General features: G+C 38.7%; 2 protein-coding genes across 6 annotated transcripts; both read right to left on the reverse strand.

The window, feature by feature from the left end:
- Positions 1-206: 206 nt before the first annotated feature.
- tacc3 (transforming, acidic coiled-coil containing protein 3) lies at positions 207-12,466 on the reverse strand. Of its 5 annotated transcripts, none has more exons than XM_048205485.1 (17): positions 12,315-12,464; positions 11,619-11,736; positions 10,918-11,080; positions 5,687-5,814; positions 4,355-5,506; positions 4,038-4,104; positions 3,767-3,938; positions 3,618-3,679; positions 3,375-3,508; positions 3,107-3,185; positions 1,807-1,956; positions 1,666-1,733; positions 1,254-1,297; positions 1,008-1,168; positions 793-899; positions 548-668; positions 207-383 (listed from the first exon to the last, which is right to left on the reverse strand). In XM_048205485.1, the coding sequence occupies exons 3-17, from the start codon at positions 11,077-11,079 to the stop codon at positions 312-314; spliced, it is 2,679 nt and encodes an 892-aa protein (XP_048061442.1). In that variant the 5' UTR covers position 11,080; positions 11,619-11,736; positions 12,315-12,464; the 3' UTR covers positions 207-311. The 5 variants fall into 5 exon arrangements, with proteins under 5 accessions (XP_048061442.1, XP_048061437.1, XP_048061440.1 ...); XM_048205480.1 differs by having other exon boundaries at positions 3,767-3,941; XM_048205483.1 differs by having other exon boundaries at positions 3,767-3,941; positions 11,619-11,732; positions 12,315-12,444.
- Positions 12,467-19,944: 7,478 nt separating this feature from the next.
- On the reverse strand, positions 19,945-24,072 carry mycla (MYCL proto-oncogene, bHLH transcription factor a). The gene is made up of 3 exons (XM_048205486.1): positions 23,636-24,072; positions 22,396-22,985; positions 19,945-21,022 (listed from the first exon to the last, which is right to left on the reverse strand). Exons 2-3 carry the CDS (start codon positions 22,958-22,960, stop codon positions 20,463-20,465), a joined length of 1,125 nt encoding a protein of 374 aa, XP_048061443.1. The 5' UTR covers positions 22,961-22,985; positions 23,636-24,072; the 3' UTR covers positions 19,945-20,462.
- Positions 24,073-25,032: the final 960 nt, after the last annotated feature.

Below are 25,032 nucleotides of genomic sequence, written 5' to 3' on the forward strand. Positions count from 1 at the left end.
ATTATTTCTTCATTCATCAGATTGAAGAAAGTCATATATATGCCTAGGATGGCTTGAGGGTGAGTAAAGCTTGGGGTAATTTACATTTGAAAGTGAACTAATCCTTTAAGCATTTACGTTATATGGCAGTATATTTTAGACAAAGCAGTGGTGTGAGGAAGTAAGATGTGAACTTGAAACTGGGTCCTAACAGTCAAGACAAAATGTTTGTGTTTTCATTCCTTTTTTTTTAATGATTATTTATTAAAATTCTTTAGAACAAATACAAATAACGAACAAACACAAATAATGAACACAAAGGGCAAAGTGCATTAAAAACCAGTCTTTTGCACTTTAAGCAGCAGCTCATCACACAGCTCTGTGACATCTTTGACTTCTTTAGCCTGAGAAGAGAAAATAGATAGTTAAAAAAAAAAAAAAAAAAAAAAAAAAAAGCAATGCAACACAATATAGATGTTAAAAACCAAGTAATTCAGAACTGTACTACACCCATAAGAATTTGCTGGACCACCCTTGTAAGAGTGATATCCCTTGTGCGCATATGTACCTTTTGTTCCAGATCCTTCTCTAGGGACTGAACTTTAAGCTGTTCTCTCCTGAGCTGCACCTGCAGTGTTGCCATCTCTGCGCCCTGTTTATTGCGAACCTCTGCTATGGCCTTATTAGCTCTGAAACATCAGCAGTGGTATTGGTGAGACTTTCAGCCATATTAAAATCAATCCATGCTTACTGTATTACTACATTAATAGAGGATGAGTTTCAGACATTAAAGACAGTTTGAAGAACACATACTGATCTAGTTTCTCCTCAGCATGGGCCTTCAGAGCTTGATAACGCTTTTCCTCTTTCTGCAGTCTGTCCATGCAGTTCTGAGCATACTGCTTCAGCGTCTCCTCATTCTATTAGAAGAAAAAAAAGAAAAAGAAAAAAAGGATCCTTATACACCAAAATAACATCTTGATTTGGCATTAAGTTTGTAAGACTTGTTTAAGAAGTCTCAAGTGCACCTTTTTGAATCCCTCAATAACTTCCTTGCATCTGTCAAGGCGTTTGACAACAGAGGAGAAGGATCGCTCCAATTCATTCAAATCTTTAGACATCTGATCTTTTTCCTGAAGGACTCGCTCCAACTCAATTTTAGCCAAATCTTCCTTCTGTTTATGCTCATCTGTAAACACATGTATTAGTTTCAAACATGCCTTAAAAATAATACTACAAACAACCACCACAACCACAACAACAAGTCGTCACACCTGTGATTTGAGTGATGGTGGCCTCATATTCTGACACTATAAACCTGAGAAGAGAAGGAAGAGTGTGTGACTGGTGCACTGTTCAAATGTTAATCATTTATCCCACACTTTTTGATTGATCCAGTAATCCCAACTGACTGGAAAAGCATTTTTAAAAACACTATGAATCATTATCACACTCAAAGTTTGATTTGCGAAAGGGTCTTCCTTGGTGTCTGTTCTTTTTAATTTGATCCTCAAATGAGTCAACTTAAAAAGAACAAACTCAAAACACCACAATTCAAACATCACAATATTCATTCTAGATATTTCCATCACTTTTCCAAACCTGAAAGTCAATTTCAGCTTTTCCATGATCATGGTAACCCCCATTTATCATCATGTGAAAGTGTCTGTATGAATAAAGACTTACAACATGTGTTGATTCTCCAGACGCAATGTCTCAATCTGAGTCTGCATCTCTTGTAGCCGTTCTTCCGCCTAAGAAAAGACAAACAAACCATTAGAGGCTCCAATGAGACACATGTGCTCATAATCTTGTGTGGAAGCTGACCTGTCTGTCTGCTTTCTGTAATGCAGCATCCATGTCTCTCTGACTGTACTTCAGAACCTCTATGATGGAGTCCTCAGTCTTCACTGGCTGTTTTAAGGTGGGAACTAGTAAGTCCAGAACAGTTGGATCTGGTACCACAGTTTCCACTGCCTGAAGAGAAAGAGACATGGTAAACTGGCTCCAGTGTGCAAAGAAAATTGCTTGTTTATAAAATGGACCTTCTTCATTCTGATTGGTTGAGCAGTGTTTGAAACCAATTGAAAATTACTCTACAAACACACCTGTGAACTCAGTATTAAAATAAATATTTTTATGGACTAACTGTTTTATAAAGCAATAAGTCTGTGAAGCTGTGGTTTACAGTGAATTTAGAATAGCTTAGCTTCCTGGGGCTTATTGTTTTATTCAACACCTACTAATACACTGTAAATCCAAACACTCAAAATTAAATTGGTTTGAGTAAGACAAACTTAATTTATATTTAGCACTTTCTTTTAAGTTCACAAAACTGATATATTTTAAGTAAGATGAACTTAAGATTGTGTTGGGTCGGCGCAGCTCAACTTGCAAGTGCTGTTTTATGGCGTAGATGTACCAGATGGGGTTAGTGCATGCCTCAAACACACCACTACAAGTTAATTAACCATCGTAAGGACTTAGAAAACTATTTATGAAGGTAAAAAAAAAAAAAGTTACCTAGTTCTGCTTTAAGTTTAACAGACTGGGCTGGGATTTCTATCTCCCAGCATGCTTTGCCCATGGTACTCAAAGGGAGAGTAAACGCCAAATTTAAGTGTTATATAATGTTTTTGTGCAAGATTAATGTTAAGTGGGAGATTTAGGAGTGATTATTCTTTTACATTTCAGAAAATTCTGTTATTGTGGTTTTTTGGAATTACCATCATGGTGACAAATGGTGCATGCGGCTTGGTTTGAGAGCAAGTATGTTAAATACTTTATATTTTTCTGCACTCATTTAGCAAGTGTTATACCATGATATTGTTAACATGTTAGCAGTTTCTGAATTAGCTTGTTATAGTTAGCCATGTTTACACTAATAAACACATTGAGGTTAGATGACAATTTTAAGTTAAATGTATGAATGTGTACTCAAACAAAAAGTTTAGATCTACATGTGTCAAAATCTGCCAGTTCTGCTTAAACCCTGAATTTAACTTAAATTGAGGCAACTGATTCTTTTTTTTTTTTTTTTCAGCTTTGCCAATTTATTTAGGTTTACAGTGTATAGTGACAATGTTAAAGTTGCAAAACAAAGGATTATGGGAGTTTGTTGCCTTACTGGTGCAGGCAGATCCAGCAGTTTCATACTGTCACAGTGAGACTTCTGCTTTCCTTCAGACTTTGCAGCCTCCATCATCCTAACACACAAAATAAGTTATGATCCTGTGTGCACTCTAGATTTTGATCACAATGTAGATCAGATCTGTTGCATTGAGGCAATTTAAATCATTTTAAAGCATATCTGTAAAATTTTCAGGAAGATTTCAAGAGAGTTGACAATTAGGAAGGAGTTCATTTGAATGAGTTTGTGGAGAATACCGACTGACCTGATGGCAAGAGAGGGCCGTGGCAGGCTGAATCCAGAGTTGCAGCTGTCCACTCCAGTTTTCTTTGGACTCTCCTTCAACAGCGGGTCAAACTTCAAATACAGTGACTGTTTCCGCAAAGCCGACTCCTTAAACTATAAAAAGCGTTTTTGTAAAGCACTGAAAATCTGAAATGTTGATTAACTGTTGCACCAAATAGTGTAGCCATTTCCTTATTTCCTCTTCATAAATGGAAACACTCACAGTGCTTGATCCAAACTGCTCCAGATAATCCATCTGCCCATCAAAATCTCCTCCTGGCATGACTGAGAGAAAGAGAATATTGCTCACATGTTGAAAGCTTGCACCTGATTAGTTTACTTCAAATAAAAAGTGCAACCATGTTTACTCACACAATGCCCCAGGCACAAACTCATCTTCACTTGGTGCCACCACACCAAGATCACAAGTCTGGTTCTGAAGACACATTATAGACTCAGGTGTTGCTATGATCTCTGGCTCCTGTTTCGCTGGATTCTGTGATATGTTAGTGTGGGACACAGCAGATGACTCTACATCTTCTACCTGCTAGTAAAAGAATGAGTGTAAAATGTGTCAACATGACCATAACTTGTGGAAACAAACTGATTTTTGTTAAATTCTTAAATTGAAAGGCACCGTTACCTGCTTGTTGACAGGAAGATCAGTTTCTGCAATGTTTTCATTGCTTTCAGAAACTGCTTGGTGAGATCTGGAGGGGAAAAGAGACAAATCTAAGCTCAACAATTATTTACATTTATGCATTTGGTAAATACTTTTATCTAAAGCGACTTCCATTGCATCCAGGTTATATATTTTATTACTTCATCTGAGAATCAAAGCCATAATGTTGATAGCACCATATTCTACTTTTGAACTACAAGAATGCTTCCGATTCTGAAAATGATTTTTAAAATTACATGCGTTGTTTATACAGGCTGTGTTAGCTCTGGTTTCTGTACCGTTGCTCAGGCTGGTCAACCTGTGTTGGAGCCTCAGGCTGCTGAAGTGGAGATGGTGCTTTCCTCAAAACCGGGCTGGTCTGGACCCCACGAGGTGGAGAGCTACCCATGTTAGCCTTTGTACCAAAGGGGTTAAAGTTTGGGTCGTCAAACTTGTCAAAATCAAAGGTGTAGGAACCTTGAGCAGGAGGAACATCCACACAGTCTGTCTCCTCTGTGTTCTTAGGGGACAACTTCTTGGGTTCTGGTTCCTTCTTCTCCGTGACTGGTGCATCCGTTTTTTTGGTCCCAGGTTTTGCACCGGCAGGTCTTTTGACCCCGAGGCGTTTTGGAGGAGGTTTGCGCTTGACTTCAGCTCCATCATCAAAATTAAACTCTAGTAGCATCTGGTTGTCCTTAGGGGGCGCTGAAGAGCTCTCTGTGACAGTGGAGTTTTCCTGAGGTGGCATTGAGGCATCTGAGGATGTTGGGACATCTGGGGTCTGGACTGAGAGCTCTGATTCCTGCTTGGCTTCTTGGCTAGGCAGGGATGGATCAGAATCAGCTGATGCTTTGCCAATCACAGGAGAGTTTGGGATCTTTGAACCACCACTTTGGAATGGGTTGAGCAAATCAAGATTATCAAAATCCAAGTTGTAAGATCCTGCCGGGGGTAGTGGCAAATCTTGGGCCTCAAGTTGATCTTCCATAGTAGGAATCTGCTGTGATGCTGGGGCTGGGTCAGTCGTATCGGTCTCCTCTGTGTCTGTGGTGCCGTTTTCAACATTAGTCTTGATGATGACAGTACCCTCTGCTGAAGATATGTTGACAGAACTTTCTGCAAGGGAATTCTCCACTGACGGGGTAAAAGGAAGAGTCTCATCAAGTGCAGTGTTGATCACCTCTGGAACCTCAGCCTGAGGTGCAGAAACAGGGGCTGCAGTTGTATCTGACTCTACAAGCTCTGATGTCCAAGCCTCAGGTAAAGCAGAAGATTTAGGAGGGGAATTTGCCATTTTATTGGACCCCTGGAAAGGGTCGATGGCATCTAGATTATCAAGATCGAGGGTATAGGCCCCTTTGCTCTGAACAGGAATGTCATCACCAGGGTAGGCAACGGAGATACTTTGCATTTCAATCGGTGTGGTGGAAGTGTTATTCAACACTGAACTCCTATAAAACATTCATTTTTTACATGTTAGTGGATTTTGTCACTTGTGAAAAATGGATTACTATGAAAGTCATTCATTTATAAACTAACTTTTACAGCTAATGATTGCATAAAGATGAACTTATCCTTAAATTTTTAAAATTAAATTCCTAAACAAGTTGAGCTGCAAGTAATTTGCTCACTGCTCAGAAGAGGCTGCGTGAGTCTCCAGTGCTTTAGTGTTGTCCTCCTGAATGGCCGGCCTACTGGTGCGGCTCGGGGACATGATTTTCTTTGTGACTGGGTCTCGCCGTGGAGTTTGAAAACAAACCTACACAAAAGCAACAAAGAACTACACATGTAAATCTAAACTACAGCAGCCTACCTATCCAACAATGCATGGACAACAAATGCTTAACTTCTTAAAGGGTTAGTTCACCCAAAAATTAAGTTTGCCATTAAGTACACGCTCTCATGTCATCCCAAACCCATAAGACATTTGTTAATCTTCAGAACACTAATTAAGACACTTGATGAAATCTGAGGGTTTCTGAACTACATATAGGCAGCAATGTCACTGTACCTTTTGAGGTCCAGAAAGGCATTAAAGGCCCCATTTACACTGCATGGTTCAAGTGACCCAATTCTGCTTTTTTCCTCCCATGTGACACAGATCAGATATGAGCCATGACAGTGTAAGCAGGAAAAAAAGCGCATGGATTCCAATATTCACCGACCAATTTCAGGCTTCATTCATACGTGGAAATAAATTGGTTATGAATCAGATACATGCATTTGCCTTGTAAGCGGACAGATCGGATATTCCCCGTGTGCGTCATTAAATTCTTACATTTCACGGTGCAGACATACATATAACAAATGAAACATCTCTAATTGACTAACAGTATTAATTTTGTACGACTGCATTAAATAAAAGGTGATCTGACGTTGAAACATGTTACTTTTGAAATCATACTGAGTGCACGTTGCCGCCATTGTTAGTGACAATGTTAGTGCACAGACAGACGCTTCAGCCCAGTTTTGGAGACTCCACCCATTCGTTCCATTCAGAACACAATAAAATGCACAGAAACTTGTCTTGATGAGACTTATTTTGATGTACAGATGTAACTGCATTAAAAGGGTTTCTATATGAATTCCATGTCAATAAATTAAACTCAATGTACTATTTAAAGGTTTAGTTCACCCAAAAGTGAAAATTATGTCATTATTGACTCACCCTCATTTCGTTCCAAACCCGTAAGACCTCCGTTCATCTTCAGAACACAGTTTAAGATATTTTAGATTTAGTCCGAGAGCTTTTTGTCCCTCCATTGAAAATACGTACGGTAGGCTGTCCATGCCCAGAAAGGTAATAAAAACATCAAAGTAGTCCATGTGACATCAGTGGGTTAGTTAGAATTTGTTGAAGCATCGAAAATACATTTTGGTCCAAAAATAACAAAAACTATGACTTTTTTCAGCATTGTCTTCTCTTCCGGGTCTGTTGTCAATCCGCATTCACGGCTCCGCAGTGATGCTGCTGACGTGTTATCTGGTGCACCCGAGCTTCGTTTACAGTCTGAGGGAGATGCACGCTGTAAACAAAACAACCTTCGCAAACATGTCTAAGGATTTTGACACAGAGGAAGACTTGCATTTTTTTGCTCAGCCACATTTATTTGAACCCGAATACATGGACGAAGAACTAAGAGCGATGGAAGAACCTCCTACACAGCAGCAACCGCTGTCACAAGCAGCGTCACTGCAGATTGACAACAGACCCGGAAGAGAAGACAATGCTGAATAAAGTCGTAGTTATTGTTATTTTTGGTCCAAAATGTATTCAATGCTTTAGAGATGTTCCGATACCCCTTTTCCATTCCCGATACCGATTCCAATACCTGAGCTCAGGGTATCGGACGATACAGAGTACTGATCCGATACCAGGGTGCAGGGCTCTGAACCGGTTCAAGGAACGAAAACCGGAAATGAACAAAATTTTGACCGGAATGTAACCAGAAACGGAAACTGAATCAGATTTAATCGTTTTGAACAGAAACGCTCATTTGAAATGGCCATTAACCGGTTAATAACGTTATTTTTTCGTTCTATTTAATATTTTGCTTTGGCAGTCAACCAATCACAAATTCAAATAGTACAGCCTATGCAAATGTGACGCTGACGCATCCAATGTGAGTGAAATGCCCACGCTGACGCTCTAAAGTGAGATATGCCCGCGCTGACGCGCTCAGGCTCAGCTGTCATGTCATCATAGGTTAGGTAAGTTACAATGGCAATGCCCTGGCATTAGTTTTTCCGGTGATGTGTGTCACCATTAGGCCTACGTTTAAGTGAAAATGAATGTCAAGTAGGCTAATATGCAGCTTGTTGTGCGTTTTGAAACCAGCGAAAATTACAGGATATGTAGAACATGAGTTCACACAACGCCACATCACGCACATGCAGCGGTTCAGAAAACTATAGGCTAACATAACATATACAACAAAAGGTAATATTTAGGCCTATAGGCTACGTGAAATATTTCACCATATAATTAGGTCCACATATTAACAAAACGAAAGTGGTTCATTGTGGCGCACTCCAGCGATCTAGGAAAGGAAACAGACATTCTGCTTGTTTTCGTTATTTAAATGTCTTTTGTAAATGTATGAATTATGTCTGGCTTTTAAATTACGACCATAAACCATAAATTACAAAGTACAGTTTAGGAAAAAAAAAAAACGTTCCAGTGGCCGCGACGGCGCCTCATGCGTGCGCGCGCACAAATTCTTGCATTGCTTACTTGATATCGCAGCTCAGCTGTTAAATATTAAAATACAATACAATCAACCAAACATATAAAACGCACTGCTCAATTAAATTCTGTAATACAATCTGCCGTCCTGTGACCACCGCCTGACTGTGCTGTTATGTGAAGAATGATGTCGATAATGCGAGTGAAGTACAATGCTTACATAATAAATAGTCTAATAGTTTAGTATTCGTCTCGAAAAGGAAACAGTGCCGAATGAGAAAGGTATGCTTCAGATTCACTTTAAATTAATTCGTTTAGCATCTTATTTAGTTTTATTGCTAATAAATAACCCCATTTTTCACTTCTTCGCTGCTCTAAACAGTGGTTGCTTATGGCAACACAGCACAACTTCCTGTGTTTGCATTCTGAGAAGAACTGATTTCCGATTTGCTGCGTTAAGCAAAGATAGCGGGCACAACTAGATATTGTTTAAGAAAATGGTATCGGATCGGTACATGAGTTTTATTACTCGCCGATACCAGAAATAAATTCTAGCATCGGTATCGGTGGTATTTCCGATACTAGTATCGGAATCGGAACAACCCTACAATGCTTCAAAAAATTCTAACTAACCCACTGATGTCACATGGATTACCTTGATGATGTTTTTATTACCTTTCTGGACATGGACAGTATACCGTACATACATTTTCAATGGAGGGACAGAAAGCTCTCGGACTAAATCTAAAATATCTTAAACTGTGTTCCGAAGATGAACGGAGGTCTTACGGGTTTGGAACGACATGAGGGTGAGTCATTAAGGACATACATTTTCATTTTTGGGTGAACTAATCCTTTAAATTGATTTGTGATGTCATATGCCATTTTCGTTTCACCAAGTGCAGTGTAAAAATGCAGATATCTGATACAGATCACTTTTAAAAGAAATGCAAGCCAAAGACATTGTTAAAATAATCAACGTGACTACAGTGGTTCAACCTTAAAGCTGCTGTAGGTAACTTTTGTAAAAAAATATTTTTTACATATTTGTTAAACCTGACATTATGTCCTGACAGTAGAATATGAGACAGATAATCTGTGAAAAAAATCAAGCTCCTCTGGCTCCTCCCAGTGGTCCTATTGCCATTTGCAGAAATACACCGCTCCCGGTAAGAAACAACCAATCAGAGCCAGGAGGAGTGTCTTAGCAGTGTCAATCAATCAAGCTCGCGTGCGCGCTGATCACACTCCTGTCATGCACAGTGTACAGGCGTCAAATTCAAGATTACCGGTGTGCCGCAGCTTTGCTTATGGCGAAATAAAACGATGTTATATGCAAAGGACCACCCTGAAATCTACAAGAAACCACGCCATACATAATTTGTCAGTCCTGTTTTGAAATTATCTTAGTTGTGTAGTTCTTAAAAAATTAAACAAATCAAGCAGGGATACTTGTCAAGCAGAAATGTGGCTGACTCTGCATCGGTTTTTAATCCGTTCAGGACACGTAGCTCCCTCCACCTCGGAAAAGCCGCTCCGATATTTACCCTCGTTTTATTTCGGGCTCTATCTAATTCTTTCTTTTTGGCATTTTTATCATCGTCATATGTCTTTTTCCGTTTACCCGTCTTTATTTTATGAGCAGGTGCCACTCGAGGAATTGGCAGTTTGGATTGTTTTTCGGCCATAAGCAAAGCTGCGGCACACCGGTAATCTTGAAGCCTGTATGCGCTGGCGCTGTGCATGGGAGGGGTGAGATCAGCGCGCACGCGAGCTTGATTGATTGACACTGCTAAGACACTCCTCCTGGCTCTGATTGGTTGTTTCTTACCGGGAGCGGTGCATTTCTGCAAATGGCAATAGGACCACTGGGAGGAGCCAGAGGAGCTTGATTTTTTCACAGATTATCTGTCTCATATTCTACTGTCAGGACATAATGTCAGGTTTAACAAATATGTAAAAAATTTTTTTTTACAAAAGTTACCTACAGCAGCTTTAAATGTTATGAAAAAACGAGAAAAAAAAACAAATAACGACTAACAATTTGAACTGTTGTCATACGCAGTTGACAGTGAACGCAGTGCTGGCTTCAGTGTTCTACTTCCAAATGCCAACTCATTATTGGCCTGCGTCATGCTGCTCATGTGTACAGTGTCTGCCAATACTGCGCTGGCATTTGGACATGAACACGGAAGCCTTCACTGCGTGTGACAATAGTTCAAAATGTTAAATTAAATCATTATTTGCGTTTTGTTTTTGCGCACAAAAGGTATTGGTAAAGTAAAAGTAAAGTACTTAATGACAATTCATTTTGGGGTGAACAAACCCTTTAATATAGTAAGTAGTAAAGAATTTAGCACTATTAAAAAAGAAGATTTCTATTCCAAACAAATGCTGTTCTTTTCAACTTTGTATTCAAAGAATCCTTAAAGAAAGAAAAAAAATATTAAGCAGCACATTAGAATGATTTCTGAAGGATCATTTGACATTGAAGACTGGAGTAATGATGCTGAAAATTGAATAAGTTACATTTTTGGGAGAAATATATATATATATATATATATAAAATTCTGTTACATTTTATATTTGCACAATTCAAATAGAAAACATTAACAATTTAGAGTTTATTGCACCCAAAAAAGCAGAAAATTGTTTGGAAAACTCTAGAAAGCCCACCTTCGCTCCTTTAGGCACAGTCCTGCTGATGTTTTCAGCCTGCGACTGCCGCAGGATCGAGGGCCTGCCAGTGGTCTGTTCCAATGCGAAAATGTCACAAGCAGCTTCAGAACTGTTCATCCGTACAGCTCCCTGATTCTCCTTCAGCACCTCAGAACTCATACTGCAAGAAAAGAGACACAGAATATGACAACATGGGTTTTGGAAAGCCACGCCCAGTGGGCACCATACACAGCTGGTTTTACTGATAAGACACGGAGGCGGGCATCTGACCTTCTCACCCAACACCCAGACACACTAAACCTCATGAGACACCTCAAATCTGTTGCATTTCTTTCAAACATCAGACAGAGATCAGACTAACCCACTGTGACTAACAACCCAAGCATGTAATATCAACCGGTGCAATTCAGCCATGTGCTGAGGGAACAAAGTGGTTCTTTATCTGTGAGGGAATCATGCCTTAGAGAGATGGTCAAAGGCTATAACGGAAGAAAACCAGCAGTTAACTAAAAACTCTCTTTTTTTTTTTTTATTAATTTTTTTTTTTTATAAAATGGTAGCAACATGGTCTTGTGATTTGGCTTATAGTGACATATGGCCCATCTACCAAACACTGTGGCAATCCCTTGATGGCATGCTTTTTATGACAATAAGGAGGAACAAGGAAGAAATTAATAAATTCTTCAAGGAAAAGTTACCAATTTTGGCCTCATCTGTCCTTCCCTGGATTCTGCTCAACTATGTAGGACTGACAATAAAATTGTCATCTTTTGTAATCACAGGCACTTCTGACAGCTTCTCTCTCCTACAGCCTACCTGCACAGGTTATAAACAGCTCACCATCATAAATAACATTATCAGGTTTTAACCTGGACACAGTTAGATCCAAGATCAAGTCGTCGAAATGAAATAAAGAAAAAGAAGAAGAACAAGAACAGCCAGGAAGAACTGACCTAAGACTAACAGTTCACAGCCATGAACCCACATGGATGAGAGGGCTGATTAAAATGAACATGAAACAAACATACATTTCAGGAAAGGCAAAATACATACTTTTTTATTGGAAATGCAGTGTCTCTAAATCTTAAACAATGATCAAATAAATTTATATTTATTTCCAAAAAAAAATCCTACATTTTCTTGCTATTATCATCCAAATAATTACATTAACTTCGTGAATACAATAAGAGTGAAGATCTCTGCATAAAAAACAATTAGGTCGATTACAGTAACTTAAAAAAAGGACAATATCACATGCGGATAATTATTAACGTCTAGGACTAGGACTAGCACTAGCAAAACAGTCAATAGCAACGACTTTTAATATTCAGTATCGCGCGATATTTCATTATTGGTCTCCTATAAGTTTGTACACGGTTTCCTAAAATACGTACCTTATTCAAACTGCTCAAACTTAACACAAAACCCCTTTCTTCTCAGCGAAAGACAGCGAAACACACAGAGCTGTTGTGCGTCTACAACTTTCCGCTGTTTGAAACGGTTCAAATTTAAACGACGCAGTCTCAGCCAATTAAATGCATGATTCTGCGTTTGTCAGGCGGGGCGATCATATGAATTGACCAATAACATTGCGCGTCAAACTGACATCCTACTGGATGTTCTTTTGATAGACATCCAAATCACCCAATGGGGAAAAACATTGGCGCAGACAGATTATGAAGTCAAATAAATATGACCTCGTTTACCCTCAAAGAAATGTCAAATTGTCAGCGTAAACTACTATTGTTGCTGCATTTAAAATATTAAATATAACACTTTGTGTTGTTTTCGTCCTAGTGTTTCGATGTAATTAAAAGGACACATTTACGAGAGAGTTAAACTTTATTTTAATTACTTTTATTCTAGAAGTTACAATGTCACAATTTACTTTCTATTTAATTTTTTTTTTTTTTTTTTTTTTTTTTACTACTACAGTGAAACAAGTTTGCAACGGGGATGAGGTGGGGTTTACCTATAAAAAGAACTGAAAACAGATTTTTATAGTTTATTGTTGTGTATTTAAATAAAAAATAAAAAATAAATACACGTTATCTGTAGCAATTAAAACTATAAAATATCTCATAATAGCACAAACAACAACAATTATGAGGAGATCTTTGAATCTACACAGGCAAGAAACTTTGCTAAAACGTTCTTTGATAAAGAGCTATGCAAAATTCAGTGCTTTGAAAAGTTTTTTATCTATTTATTTATTTTTACAGGTTAATTGCTTGTGCATATAATAGTCCCACGCGTTTTGTTTACATTCAAGACTATAGTTATGCGTCCTTTCTACCATCAGAGGGCAGCATCGGATCACAAATAATACCACACTTTATGAAGCAGGTCTCGTTGGGAGTTATGGCTGGGAGAGATTGCGTTCATGTTTATGTGCATATTTGGACTATGGACTGTATATAAAAAATGTTTATTAATGCGTTGCGTATATAAGCTCATTTTATCAGGCCAAAAGCATGAAAAAATCAGAGACTGAATCTGAGAAAAATGCAATAGCAAGAGAAAAAGGGAGGGGCAAGAAAGAGAAGAGAGAGTTACATAACAATGGCATGTTTGTGCTGAAGTCAGCCTGTGCTCCCTCTCCCTACACTACTGACCTATATTCAGCTTACATCACACATATACACACACTAACCATACATACTTAAAGGATTAGTTCACTTTCTAATTAAAATTTTCTGATAATTTACTCACCCCCGTGTCAACCAAGATGTTCATGTCTTTCTTTCTTCAGTCGAAAAGAAATTAAGGTTTTTGATGAAAACATTCCAGGATTTTTCTCCTTATAGTGGACTTCAATGGCCTCCAAACGGTTGAAGGTCAAAATTACAGTTTCAGTGCAGATTCAAAGCGTTCTACACGATCCCTGACAAGAAATAAGGGTCTTATCTAGAAAGTTTTAACAATAAATGCTCATCTTGAACTAGCTCTCTTCTTCTCTATTAGAATTCCAGCAGTGTAAACGCTGCTAAGTGTATTACTGCCCTCCACAGGTCAAAGTTTGAAATAACTGTTATATACTTGCACTAGCATATTGTATATGACAATTTAGTTCAAACCTTGACCTGTGGAGGGCAGTAATACACTTAGCAGCATCTACACTGCTGGAATTCTAATAGAGAAGAAGAAGAGAGCTAGTTCAAGATGAGCATTTATGGTTAAAACTTACAAAATCTTAATTTTTTTTTTGGAAAAAAAATGGTTTCTCTAGATAAGACCCTTATTTCTCATCTGGGATTGTGTAGAACGCTTTGAATCTGCACTGAAACTGTAATTTTGACCTTCAACCGTTTGGGCACCAGTGAAGTCCACTATAAGGAGAAAAATCCTGGAATGATTTCATCAAAAACCTTAATTTCTTTTCGACTGAAGAAAGAAAGACATGAACATCTTGGATGACATGGGGTTGAGTAAATTATCAGGAAATTTTAATTAGAAAGTGAACTAATCCTTTAATTACAGAAGACAAATTCTCAGGCTACAGATCTTTTCTTTCACAAGTGTTTTTTTTTTTTTTTTTTTTTTTTACATTATTTTTAAAGTTACAATATAAATATGCATTGAGTCATTTAAGTACTGTTTTTAGTGCTTGCATAGAACAAAAATAGAATAAAATGTAAATGTACACTGCAAAAGCACAGTTCTTAGTTTTGTGCATGCTGCATAGATCATATACAGAAAATTCATCCAACTTGCACATAGAATTACTGTAATTTAATAGTGCATCCAGGAAAATTGTAAACGGCATCAGTGAACATGCACTGAAGTTATAGTGTAATCGTCGTGCTGCCGATAATTGAAGCTTTGTTTTGATGACTTTGTTTTGGGAGTCTAAAATCTCATTAAAGACAAAAGCCCAAATAGACAAAGACCCCCCACCAATCTAATATCCCCCCCTCCCCCCTTCAGCCAATCACATCACAGAGGGGCGGTTTCAAATGATACAACTGGTTCAGTTGAAGGCTCTCTCCATTCATCTGAGAGTGCATCCACACAATGCAACAGCTGTTCCTTACCAACGAGCACACATAGAGACACAAACTCCTGAAATCCAATCTAAAAATCACTTAGGAATCTAATACTTGTAATTTTATGTACAGTAAAAAAAAAATAAAAAAAATAAAGTACAGACATGTATTTCCTGTATTTAAGACAACAATTTAATTTAGTCATTGTTAAATATATAATACAAAATAATCTTGGGTGTTATTTAGCACTTGTTGAAAATTTTCCATCACTTAACAAAAGTGTTGCATACTGGAATGAAGGCAGATCTGAATGTAATTGGTTTAATTTGTCAAAAAAAAAAATGTTTAAAAATGTATGCATTGATGAATCATTCAGTAACATGAATAAAGAAAAAATATAGGGTCAATTTAGATTTTGTGCTGACTTTAGTGTCTAATAGTGTGTTTATATGCAGATGCAAATGTAAAGGCCCTTTCACACCAAAAGTGAAATGAATGAGCCTCAGGTTGAAGGAAATGTAAATTAACAGTACAGTAGAGGGCGCAGCTCAAACAAACCTTTCAGCTGTGCCTCCATTCTGGATTGCAGAAGAACGCAGAAGAAGAAAGTTCAACACTTAAGCAATAAAAACAAAAAATGAAACACAAGTGTGATGTTTATCAAAAGTCATTTTTTGCTTATTAGTATGGTTGAATTGGGTCATCGAATGTCAGCAGCAAAGATGTTGTTTAATAAAGTGAGATTAAATACATAAAGGCCTGGTTTCACAAACAGGGCTTAGATTAAGCCAGGACTAGGCCTTAGTTCAATTAGGACATTTAAATAGCTTTTATAAATGTGCCTTAGAAAAAAAAACATTACTAGTACGCATCTTGAGACAAAACATCTTCCATTTTCTTTCATTTAAAATGGCTCAAACATGCATTTTAGTCTGGGACTAGGCTTAAACCTTGTCTGTGAAACTGGGGGAAAGTATATTTGTGTAATGTAACAGTTAATTATTGCAGGTTTGCATAATATTCGCATTTCACTATTTTTATTAATTTGGAGGAATACTGAATCTGTTTTTGTGCAAGTGAGATGAGTAAATGCATGCTCACACTTAGTCTAGAATAACCATCATGTTTAGACAGCGCACACAACACCTCTGCACTTCTGATTTCTCTCAACGTGGGAACAAGAGACGAGTCAGTCAATAAATGTCACTTATAGTCACTTACACTTTAAAAAATGCTGGGTTGTTTCAACCCATGTTTGGGTCAGATATGGACAAACCCAACCGTAAAAAATGTAAACAAATGGTTGGGTTTGTCCATATTTGATCCAAATATGGGTTTAAACAACCCAGCATTTTTTTAAAGTAGTCAAGTGACTAATCACAGGTAAAGCGATTAGTCACTCGACAAGGCAGGAGTGTACAAGTTTTTGCTTAATACCCAGTTTTCTGTTTCTGTTGTTTAGATTATTATTTGCTGCTATAGGAAGGATTATTAAATTAATTCATCATATATCCCATCAAGTTGGGTCAGAAAATCTTGGAATAGTCTTTGATAACCAGCTGACCTTCAAAGACCACATTGCACAATCATGCAGGTTTGCACTGCACAACATCAGGAAGATCAAACCCTTCCTAAATGAGCATGCTGCACAACTTCTCATCCAGGCATGTCATATCTAGGCTGGACTTCCATCATGTGCAATCAAACCTCTACAAATGATCCAGAATGTAGCAGCACATCTTGACTTCAGTGAGCCCAAGAGAGACAACGTCACTCCTCTGTTTATCTCTCTGCACTGGCTGTCAATTACAGCTCGCATCAAGTTCAAGACATTGATGCTTGCGTATAGAACAGCCATGGGTTCTGCATCCTCCTACCTCCACCCACTCGTACGAGTCTACATCCCCTCCTGAAGCCTGAAGTTGGTAAATGAGCGACCCCTCTTGATACCGTCACTGAGAGACACAAAATCACTTTCCAGAACATTTCCGTTCACTGTTCCTTGCTGGTGGAATTATCTTCCCAACCCTATCCTACATAGCCTGACTACGTCAGACTTCCTACTTCCGCTCAATTTCATTTCGCTTCTGTACTCAGTCTGATACAGCGTCAGAGCTTTGTGTTTGCCACCGGTCTGGAAACAGCCGGGCCAATCAATGAACAGAGGGCGGGCTGAGAGCCGTGACGTAGATGCTAAGCGCCGAGTTTTACATTGTAGGTTAGAGAAATCGAAAACCGAAACGACCGCGGAAATGGGAAACGAGACACGGGATGCAAACGTCGGGATGCATTTACTTCGCATAATCTGCAAAAGTCGTTTACAGCCATGTTCACTCCGGTATTTCGCTCACATCATCATGTGTTTACAACAGGTTTACAGTGGAAGTTCAATCATAGATTTGAGTTCGATGCATGATGTCTATGCTTCGATGTGGCTGTACAGGCGGATAACATACGTCATAACTAAACGTATCTGATTGGCTTACGGGTAACCAATGATTTTAAACTTCAGACAAGCGAAACACTTCTCTATTATGCCATTCCAGACTCTGTCTACGAAGCAAAGTGAAGTAGCAGAGTCTGGTATTACCAGGCTATATCCTACATGCTGAAACCATGACAATGTTCAAAAAACATCTCTTCTGTCAGCACTTAACTGAAAAAAAAAAAACTTCCCCTATGCTTTCACTTTTCCTTAATCTCGCCCTGTTCTAGCTTGTACTATTCTAAACAATGTCAGAAACTTTGTAGTACCTGCACTGCATTTGAAAAAGTAATTTCTTTTAATTTAAAAGTAATGTGTTACTTGTACTGTTACTTGTGTTACTAGTTACTTGAAAAAGTAATCTGATTACATAATCCCCTTACTTGTAATGCATTACCCCCAATACTGTTTATATGTTTGGGTGGCAAAGTGTGTGGGTCTATCTGTTTGCGCACAGATGGCTGTTGTGTTTAACCTGTGAGATTAAGATTACTTAAGATCTGAGATTTGAGCCAAAGGCACACCCAATAAAAGCTGTTGCTGATTTAGTTAAAAGTTTGGAGAGACAGATTCAGTTTCAGACCAAGTAAAATGCAATAAACTTGAGTCTGTGCCACACCCAGACCATAACATCCACAGACTGTGAGGTGACAGACAGACCGAGAGAGGGAGAGACATAAACACTGCCTTTTTTCTGTGTAACTGCAGTTACATAACTCTGTGACAGAGAGAAAAGGAGAAATGAAAGAGAATGGAGAGAGAAAGAAACACACACACACACAAACACAGGGATTGGGAAGTGGGAACTAAATAAGTGAGTATGTGTGTGGCCAAGATTAGCTTCATTATGATCAGTGGGTCACCGGTTGTTTGGAGCAGTCTGACTTCCTGTGATTTTATGGAATGGAATCTGGGTCAGCGCTTGGCAGTGATGGTGCTGGTATAGGCTTTATGTCTGAGAGAGAGCAGCTGTTTATGTGTGGATTCTTATGTAATATAAGGAAATAAGGAAAAAAGAGAGTGAAATGACCTCTTTAGAACTGATGGAAAATAAACACACCAATAATAGCTGCACTATAACAAAAATGAAGATAAAGCAGATAAAGTTACAACTGTTTAACAGTGGGAATGTACACAAGCCAGTAGCAGGCGAGTTCACCAAAACATTTATTTCTCTTATGCTCACCAAGGCTGCATTTAATCTATTATTAAATGTACAGTAAAACATTAAGTACAATTAAAAAATGCACAATAATTAACAATTAATTTTCAGCAGCCATTACTCCAGTCTCTTTTTCTCTATTTCTTTCCATCAAAAAAAAAAAAAAAAAAAAAATCTGACAGACTAAACCAATCCCAGTTTGGTGAAGAAATTCATATAACATGAAAAGGCATGGGGTTTCTTGCATCACTTCCTCTTTCAGCTTCCTGCATCCCACTTCTGCAGTTTAACAATTCCTTTGAAAAAAGGAGACATATGCTACTACATTTAACATATGAGTGTGAATAAGCCTCCCATAAACTCAAATCAGTTTTCACACCACTACCATGTCACTGTTTAACCTGTTGTTCAGGATAACGGGGGTAAAGGTGATTTTTGAACTACCTGTTTTTCAGTAAATATCCAGAACACTTCCTCTTTCAGCTTTAACAGCAAGCACAGAGGGAAGGATCTGAAAAACTAATCTTAACTTGTGCCTTAAAGGGACAGTTCACCCAAAAATGAAAATTTCATAAGTTACTCCCCCTCAAGCTGTTCCAAATGTTCTTTGTTCTGGTGTACACAAAAGATATTTGAAAGAATGTTTGTAACCAAGCAGATCTCACCTCCCATTGACTGCATAGTATTTTTTTTTTCTTACTATGGTAGTCAATGGGGGGGCGAGATCTGCTTGGTTACAAACATTCCTCCAAATATCTTACTTTGGGTTCAGCAGAACAAAGAAATTTACACAGGTTTGGAACAACTTGAGGGTGAGTAAATGACAGAATTTTCATTCTTGGGTTAGCTGTCCTTTTAGAGCCCGTCCACACGGAGACACGTTTAGTAAAAATTTTGTATCGTATCGGTGTTTCGTATATTTTGTGAAATGTCATCACATCCAAGTCTTCTTCTTAGTTTTTAGTGCATCTCTGTGACAGAATTACAGCACCACATACTGGTCTGGCATATATATTAAATCATTTTGAGCTGGTTTCATGCATTTTTCTTGAGATGACACCATGTTTATGGTTGAACGAGGGAGGTTTTAAAAAAAAAAAAAAGAAAGAAAAAAAAAAAGATTGGCTAAGGAAAGCTCTGGCTTCGTGTCGATGCGGCCTTAATTTGCTGTCTCTTAAGATTCAGAATAAGCAAAATGCAAGACAAACATCTTATTCTGGCCAGGATGCAAAATATATATATTTTTTTACCACACCTGCCAATGGGGAATCAAGAATTTTACAGTTTAGTTTAAACTGCATTACTCTAGGTTTATTCCTACAAGATGACTGGAGTTTACACAACAGTGCACTTTATTATAATAGTGTGCATTTAAAAGGAAAAACCACTTGTCATTTTAGATGCTTTATTCTTTAACAAAATAGAATCTCTGTGCAGTTGATGAGTAGATACAGAAGGACAACACCCTCTGAATACAGTATTTACAACAAGTTTTGTACAGATCACGTTATGAACAAGACATTTTCTACTCAACATGTTCAAACACCATGCTCCCCACACACAATATCCTACACACCCCCCACATGCATACAAACACCACCCACCCTTCTAGCCATGGAGGTAAATTCATCAACTTCCTCTTCATCGCCATCTGCTGAGGTTTATAAAGGCATTGCATGTGCACATTTCTGTCATTGTCTCCTCACACAAAGTTCTCCATGTCTCAGCTAAAGTCACATATGTACAGATCCCTTCAAGAAGGGCAGAATTCCATGCAATTTTAAAGATCTCCCTGCAGTGTTTTAAGTGTCATTTCAGTGATTGACAAACAATGAGTTCCCATGTCCATAATGAGCTTTGGAAATATTGTGCAGTATTAAAGCAGTATTTTTTTTTTTTTTTTTTTTTTTCAGGAGTTCTGCAAAACACTGATCCTGCGGAGAAGCTGTTGTTGTTTGGCTTTCAGTTTTCTCTTCTCCTGAGCTTGACGTCGTTGGCACGCATGCAGCTTCAGCAAGTAGTCCGTCGCCTGGGTCAGAATTGCCACCTTCGAGGTTTTTGAGGATCCGGACAGACCTGGAATCTCCTCCCGGAGCGCCTGGAACCTTGAGCGAAGGTCATCTCTCCTCTTTCGCTCGAGGAAGTTACGACGCTGCTCGCTGAAGTCCTCAGAGTCCGATGTGGCAGGAGAAGAAAGCGGAGACGAGGGAGAGGATGAAGGCTCCAGACATGGCCGTTTGCTCACAGGCTCAATCTCATCTAAGTCATCCTCAGGATCCGTGTCAGGGGAGGGAGCAGCGTAATTGTGCTGCTGCCGATGTAGAGACACGTGGAAGTGCTTGGGACATGGTCCAAACGGATCGGCACTCACTGTAATAGTTACCGGCGTTCGGCGGCTTGGAGGACGACCACGCTTCGGTCGGTTGTCCACCGTCACCACGTCAATCACATCATCCTCCTCATCGTCATCTGAGACAAAACATTCGGCACGTTTAGCTTAAGCACTTGGCATTTCAAATCTTTTCCAGCACAACATATTTTAATTTAAAAAAAACAAAAACAAAAAAAAAGGACTGGTCTGTTGTCAGACTTGATATTCAGAAGGTAAACTGAAAAGAATCATACAATACAATTAATGCATCCACTGCATAACAGTTAAGTTAACCAATGTGTGATGGCTGTTTACACACTTCAACTCACTCATAAAACTCAATCTGTTGAATATTTCACAGTTCTCGACAAGAACTCTACAGCCACATGTGTCGGTTTTTAACACCTTCTATAGCCATTTTATTGGCAAAACAGAGTTTAAAAACAAAACTACCAAGATTGTTTAAACCACCTTTTTATGAAGGAAAATACCCAAAACTGATTTTGATTATTGGGTAGTGCCGTTACTGCCAACCTAAACTATTGGTTAAAGGAACACTCCACTTTTTTTGAAAATAGGCGGTGCGTAATATCATTGCACCTGCTGCACTCATGGTACGGCAGCAAAGTTCCTTGATTATTACGCAGGAATAAGAGTATAGTTCCTAGCCATATCGGCCTAGAAACTTTGTTTTCCGTCAGTCTTAGTACATGATGTAACTACAGAAGAGTCAAGTTTTAAATAGGAAAAATATTGAAACTCTTTGGTCATTTTTGAGCATGATGCTAACGGTCCAATCAGATTCAATGAACTATGCTAAGCTATGCTAAAAGTGGTACCGCCAGACCCAGAGATCATCTGAATCGATTCGAAAACGGTAAAACTCAACCGTTTAACTCTAGGAGAGTTGGAAAATGAGCCTATTTTCAAAAAAAGTGGAGTGTTCCTTTAACAAATGGTTTGATAATTGAAACTAAATTGGCAATTAACTAAAAATAAGTTGTAGCTGAAGCACTAAAATTGGAAAAAGCTAAATAGAAAATTAAAACGTCAAAATTTCACAAAATTACTAATAAAAACAATTTAAAAATAATAAAATGCTGTAACAGTATATTAAGACAAGACATTGCATGACCTTGACTGCAGTGACAATTGGGTTTAAAAAAAGTTAAGCATTTCCTCTCACGGAAACATTTTTTAGTCATGGCTTTTAGTTGGTAAGTGGCTTGGTCACAGGCAAAGCTTGACGCTTTGGCTTCTTTTGGAACAATTTTCTTGGGAGGGGAAGAATTAAACTAATTAACTGCCAAATCTGGTCTGAATTGCAAGTTGTTACAAATGACTTGGATAACATCTATCTTTATAGCACAGTAACAGCAGATGCATCACCTCATTGGCTCAGCATTATTCTGAAGTACATATCAGCTCATGCCAGTAATCACATGTGAAGTAATCACATGCAACATCTTACCGGATGAATCCGAGCGACACTCAGAACCAGAGGAGCCCGCAGCCACTTTCTTGTTATGCGGGACAGGGAGTTCCAGGACTGCGGCGGGGTTCACGCACTGTGCCGCCTGGGTCCCAGTCACGGGCGTGCCCGATGCAGCACGAGCAGCTTTCTGTGCAGTCGAGGTCTGAATCTGAGCCGTCACCGGTGCTCGCTCATTATGAGACACTTTTTCCAGCCGGTGACTCGTGGAAAACCCACTCCACATGCAGTCTTTGATAACGATAGAGCCCAAATTACCAAAAATGTCCAGAGGATCGAACTTGTGCAGCCCCTCATACTCCTCATCACATGTTAATACCTTCGGCGGCAACCACCCAAGCCGGTCCCCCGGTAGCGGCAGTAACCAGTCCCCATCTAGCGTCCTTGAGGGCGACATGGGCGGGGTGGGAAGCAGCTCGAATTTCTTCCATATGTCCTCGCTTGGTGCTGTAGACTTAAAGAAGTCCTCCCCTGTGTCCATCACATCATAAAAGTAGTGCTCCATGTCCCAGCCGTACAGTGTGTGTGTGTTGACCCCAGGCATTGCTGCAGAACTTCTATAATATTATCTGTGAACACAACGGGTCATTAGGTCAAATGATGACTGCCCACGTGGAGTTCAATTGCGACGCAATGCACATTACAAGCAAAACGCTCTCACCAAATGCATGCTCTTACTCAATTACATTGCTTAAACTCACATAATGTAGCTACTTTAATGCAAGTTTGTAATGCTTTTAAAAAAAGAAAAGCACAATATTTGCATGCAAACACATTATCGCTAAATGCATTGCTATATATGTAAACGCGTTTATTTAATAAATGCACGCTCTAACACAATTGCATTGATAAGATGCACCAACTATAAATGCTAAACATTTGATTTCTGTAGCACATGTATAACCGCAGGGGTTCGTATAGTGAGCGCTCGTGCAGCCACAAAACAACCAAAGCAACATATCAAAGTAGTTTAATAACACTAGCAGGATAATACCACTGATTAAAGTCACATAGAAACAATCAGTTGTGGTGTAAATGTGGTTATACATTACTTCTATAAAGATTAGACCCACTAACACGGGGTAAAGGGAGCACCCGTTCCGATTAAAGGATCCAGGAAATGTTCAACGGCTCACGGGTTAACACAAAAGTTAACCACGAGACGAACTTAATGTACTGTTAAAACAAATTACACGATTCTGATGTAAAATGCACTTACCATGGGGTCGCAGACCTGCAAAGTCCAGGGAGAGTCTATGGGACGCACAGAACAGAACAAAGAAGCGCAGCGTCCGGTAGAACTCCGGTACACACGCGCTCACTAAACAATAGCGCGCGCACAACACCAAACGCCTTTGTTTTACGACCGTTTAACCTGAACAACGAGAAAAGTTTTTTTTTTCCTTGCAGAAATAACGCGGGTGTCCTGTTACAACGGCAGCAACGATCGATCCGCGTGGTGCAGTGCAGCCGCACCCTCCCCCAGCCCACTGCCGGTAAAAGTGCTTTCGCGCCAGATCTGCGTCTTTGTGTGCGAGAGCGCAGCCTGGACCCACCCACAGTTATCGCGGGGCGGAGAGAGCGTGTGAACCGCGCTTATTGTGAATGTGAGGGCAATTCGCAGCACTAAAATAAGTAGCCTATTTGAATAAAAATAGAAGCGTCGACGTCACTACTCCGATCTAATCATGATTGAGCTGATGCGTCCTTTTAATTGTCTTCTGATGCATGACGCGCTAATCAATATGTCGCGTCTGAAAGCCAAGATGCAAACACTGGCGTTTCTGCCCTCTGGACTGTTTTGTTAAAGCATCTGTTGATAAAATGCAACAGATTTTTTAAAATTAATATTTTAATAACATTATAAATGTATTTAACATCATCAGTGTTTTCCGTTTCAGACCGGAAAAACTACTAATAAGAACAGTAATTTGAAAGCAAAAAACGATGTATCTTTTTTTCATTATCAGAATTGAGGTGTCACTGATTCTTCTTGTCTTGAGGCAAAATAGGCTACAAAACCAAGTGGGACAAAATTATTAATTATTAATATTAAGGAATATTTTGTATCAATCCGTATACAATCCTTCCATCTCATTCTGCTCTCATATACTCCAAAAATGTTTTATTTTATTACAAATTGAATTTTCATTAGTCAGATAAAAATTATTTTGTAGATCACACCTGAAATAAATAGATTTTATTCTGGGTGTTGCTATAAACCAAACTTAAAATGAGGGGTATTACAAAAAAAAGTTTCTTTACAAGAGAGAGAAAATCAACTGAAATGGTTCATTTCAAAGTGGACATTTTAGTTTAATAAAAAATCGGCTCCACAAACCAACTGCATAGTTGTGCAACATGTTTTGTCCCATGCCTCAAGAATCATTTTAAGTTTGTTGATGAACTGGTAATGCATTTCTTTGTATTAAACGTGCTACAGAGGATGTTTTGTTTTATACATTTTTGCAATATTACTTGAAACTGTCTTTACTAACTGATAAAAGACTATTTATTAGGTGCACTGAAAGGAATAATATTAATATACATCATCTGTGCACGAGGTAGGGCCTTAAAAACATCAGCCAATCGTTTACGCGATCATCTCGTAAACGA

The sequence above is a fragment of the Megalobrama amblycephala genome, linkage group LG10 (genome assembly GCF_018812025.1).
Source record: "Megalobrama amblycephala isolate DHTTF-2021 linkage group LG10, ASM1881202v1, whole genome shotgun sequence".
NCBI lineage: Eukaryota > Metazoa > Chordata > Actinopteri > Cypriniformes > Xenocyprididae > Megalobrama > Megalobrama amblycephala.

Coding starts and splice junctions, on each gene's coding strand:
- tacc3 (XM_048205482.1), bottom strand. CDS start 11,079: ATGAGTTCTGAGGTGCTGAAGGAGAATCAGGGAGCTGTACGGATGAAC. Junction 3,509..3,617: donor AGCAGTTTGGATCAAGCACT/GTGAGTGTTTCC, acceptor CGCTTTTTATAG/TTTAAGGAGTCGGCTTTGCG. Junction 1,169..1,253: donor CACCATCACTCAAATCACAG/GTGTGACGACTT, acceptor ATGTGTTTACAG/ATGAGCATAAACAGAAGGAA.
- mycla (XM_048205486.1), bottom strand. CDS start 22,960: ATGCCTGGGGTCAACACACACACACTGTACGGCTGGGACATGGAGCAC. Junction 21,023..22,395: donor GTGTCGCTCGGATTCATCCG/GTAAGATGTTGC, acceptor GTTTTGTCTCAG/ATGACGATGAGGAGGATGAT.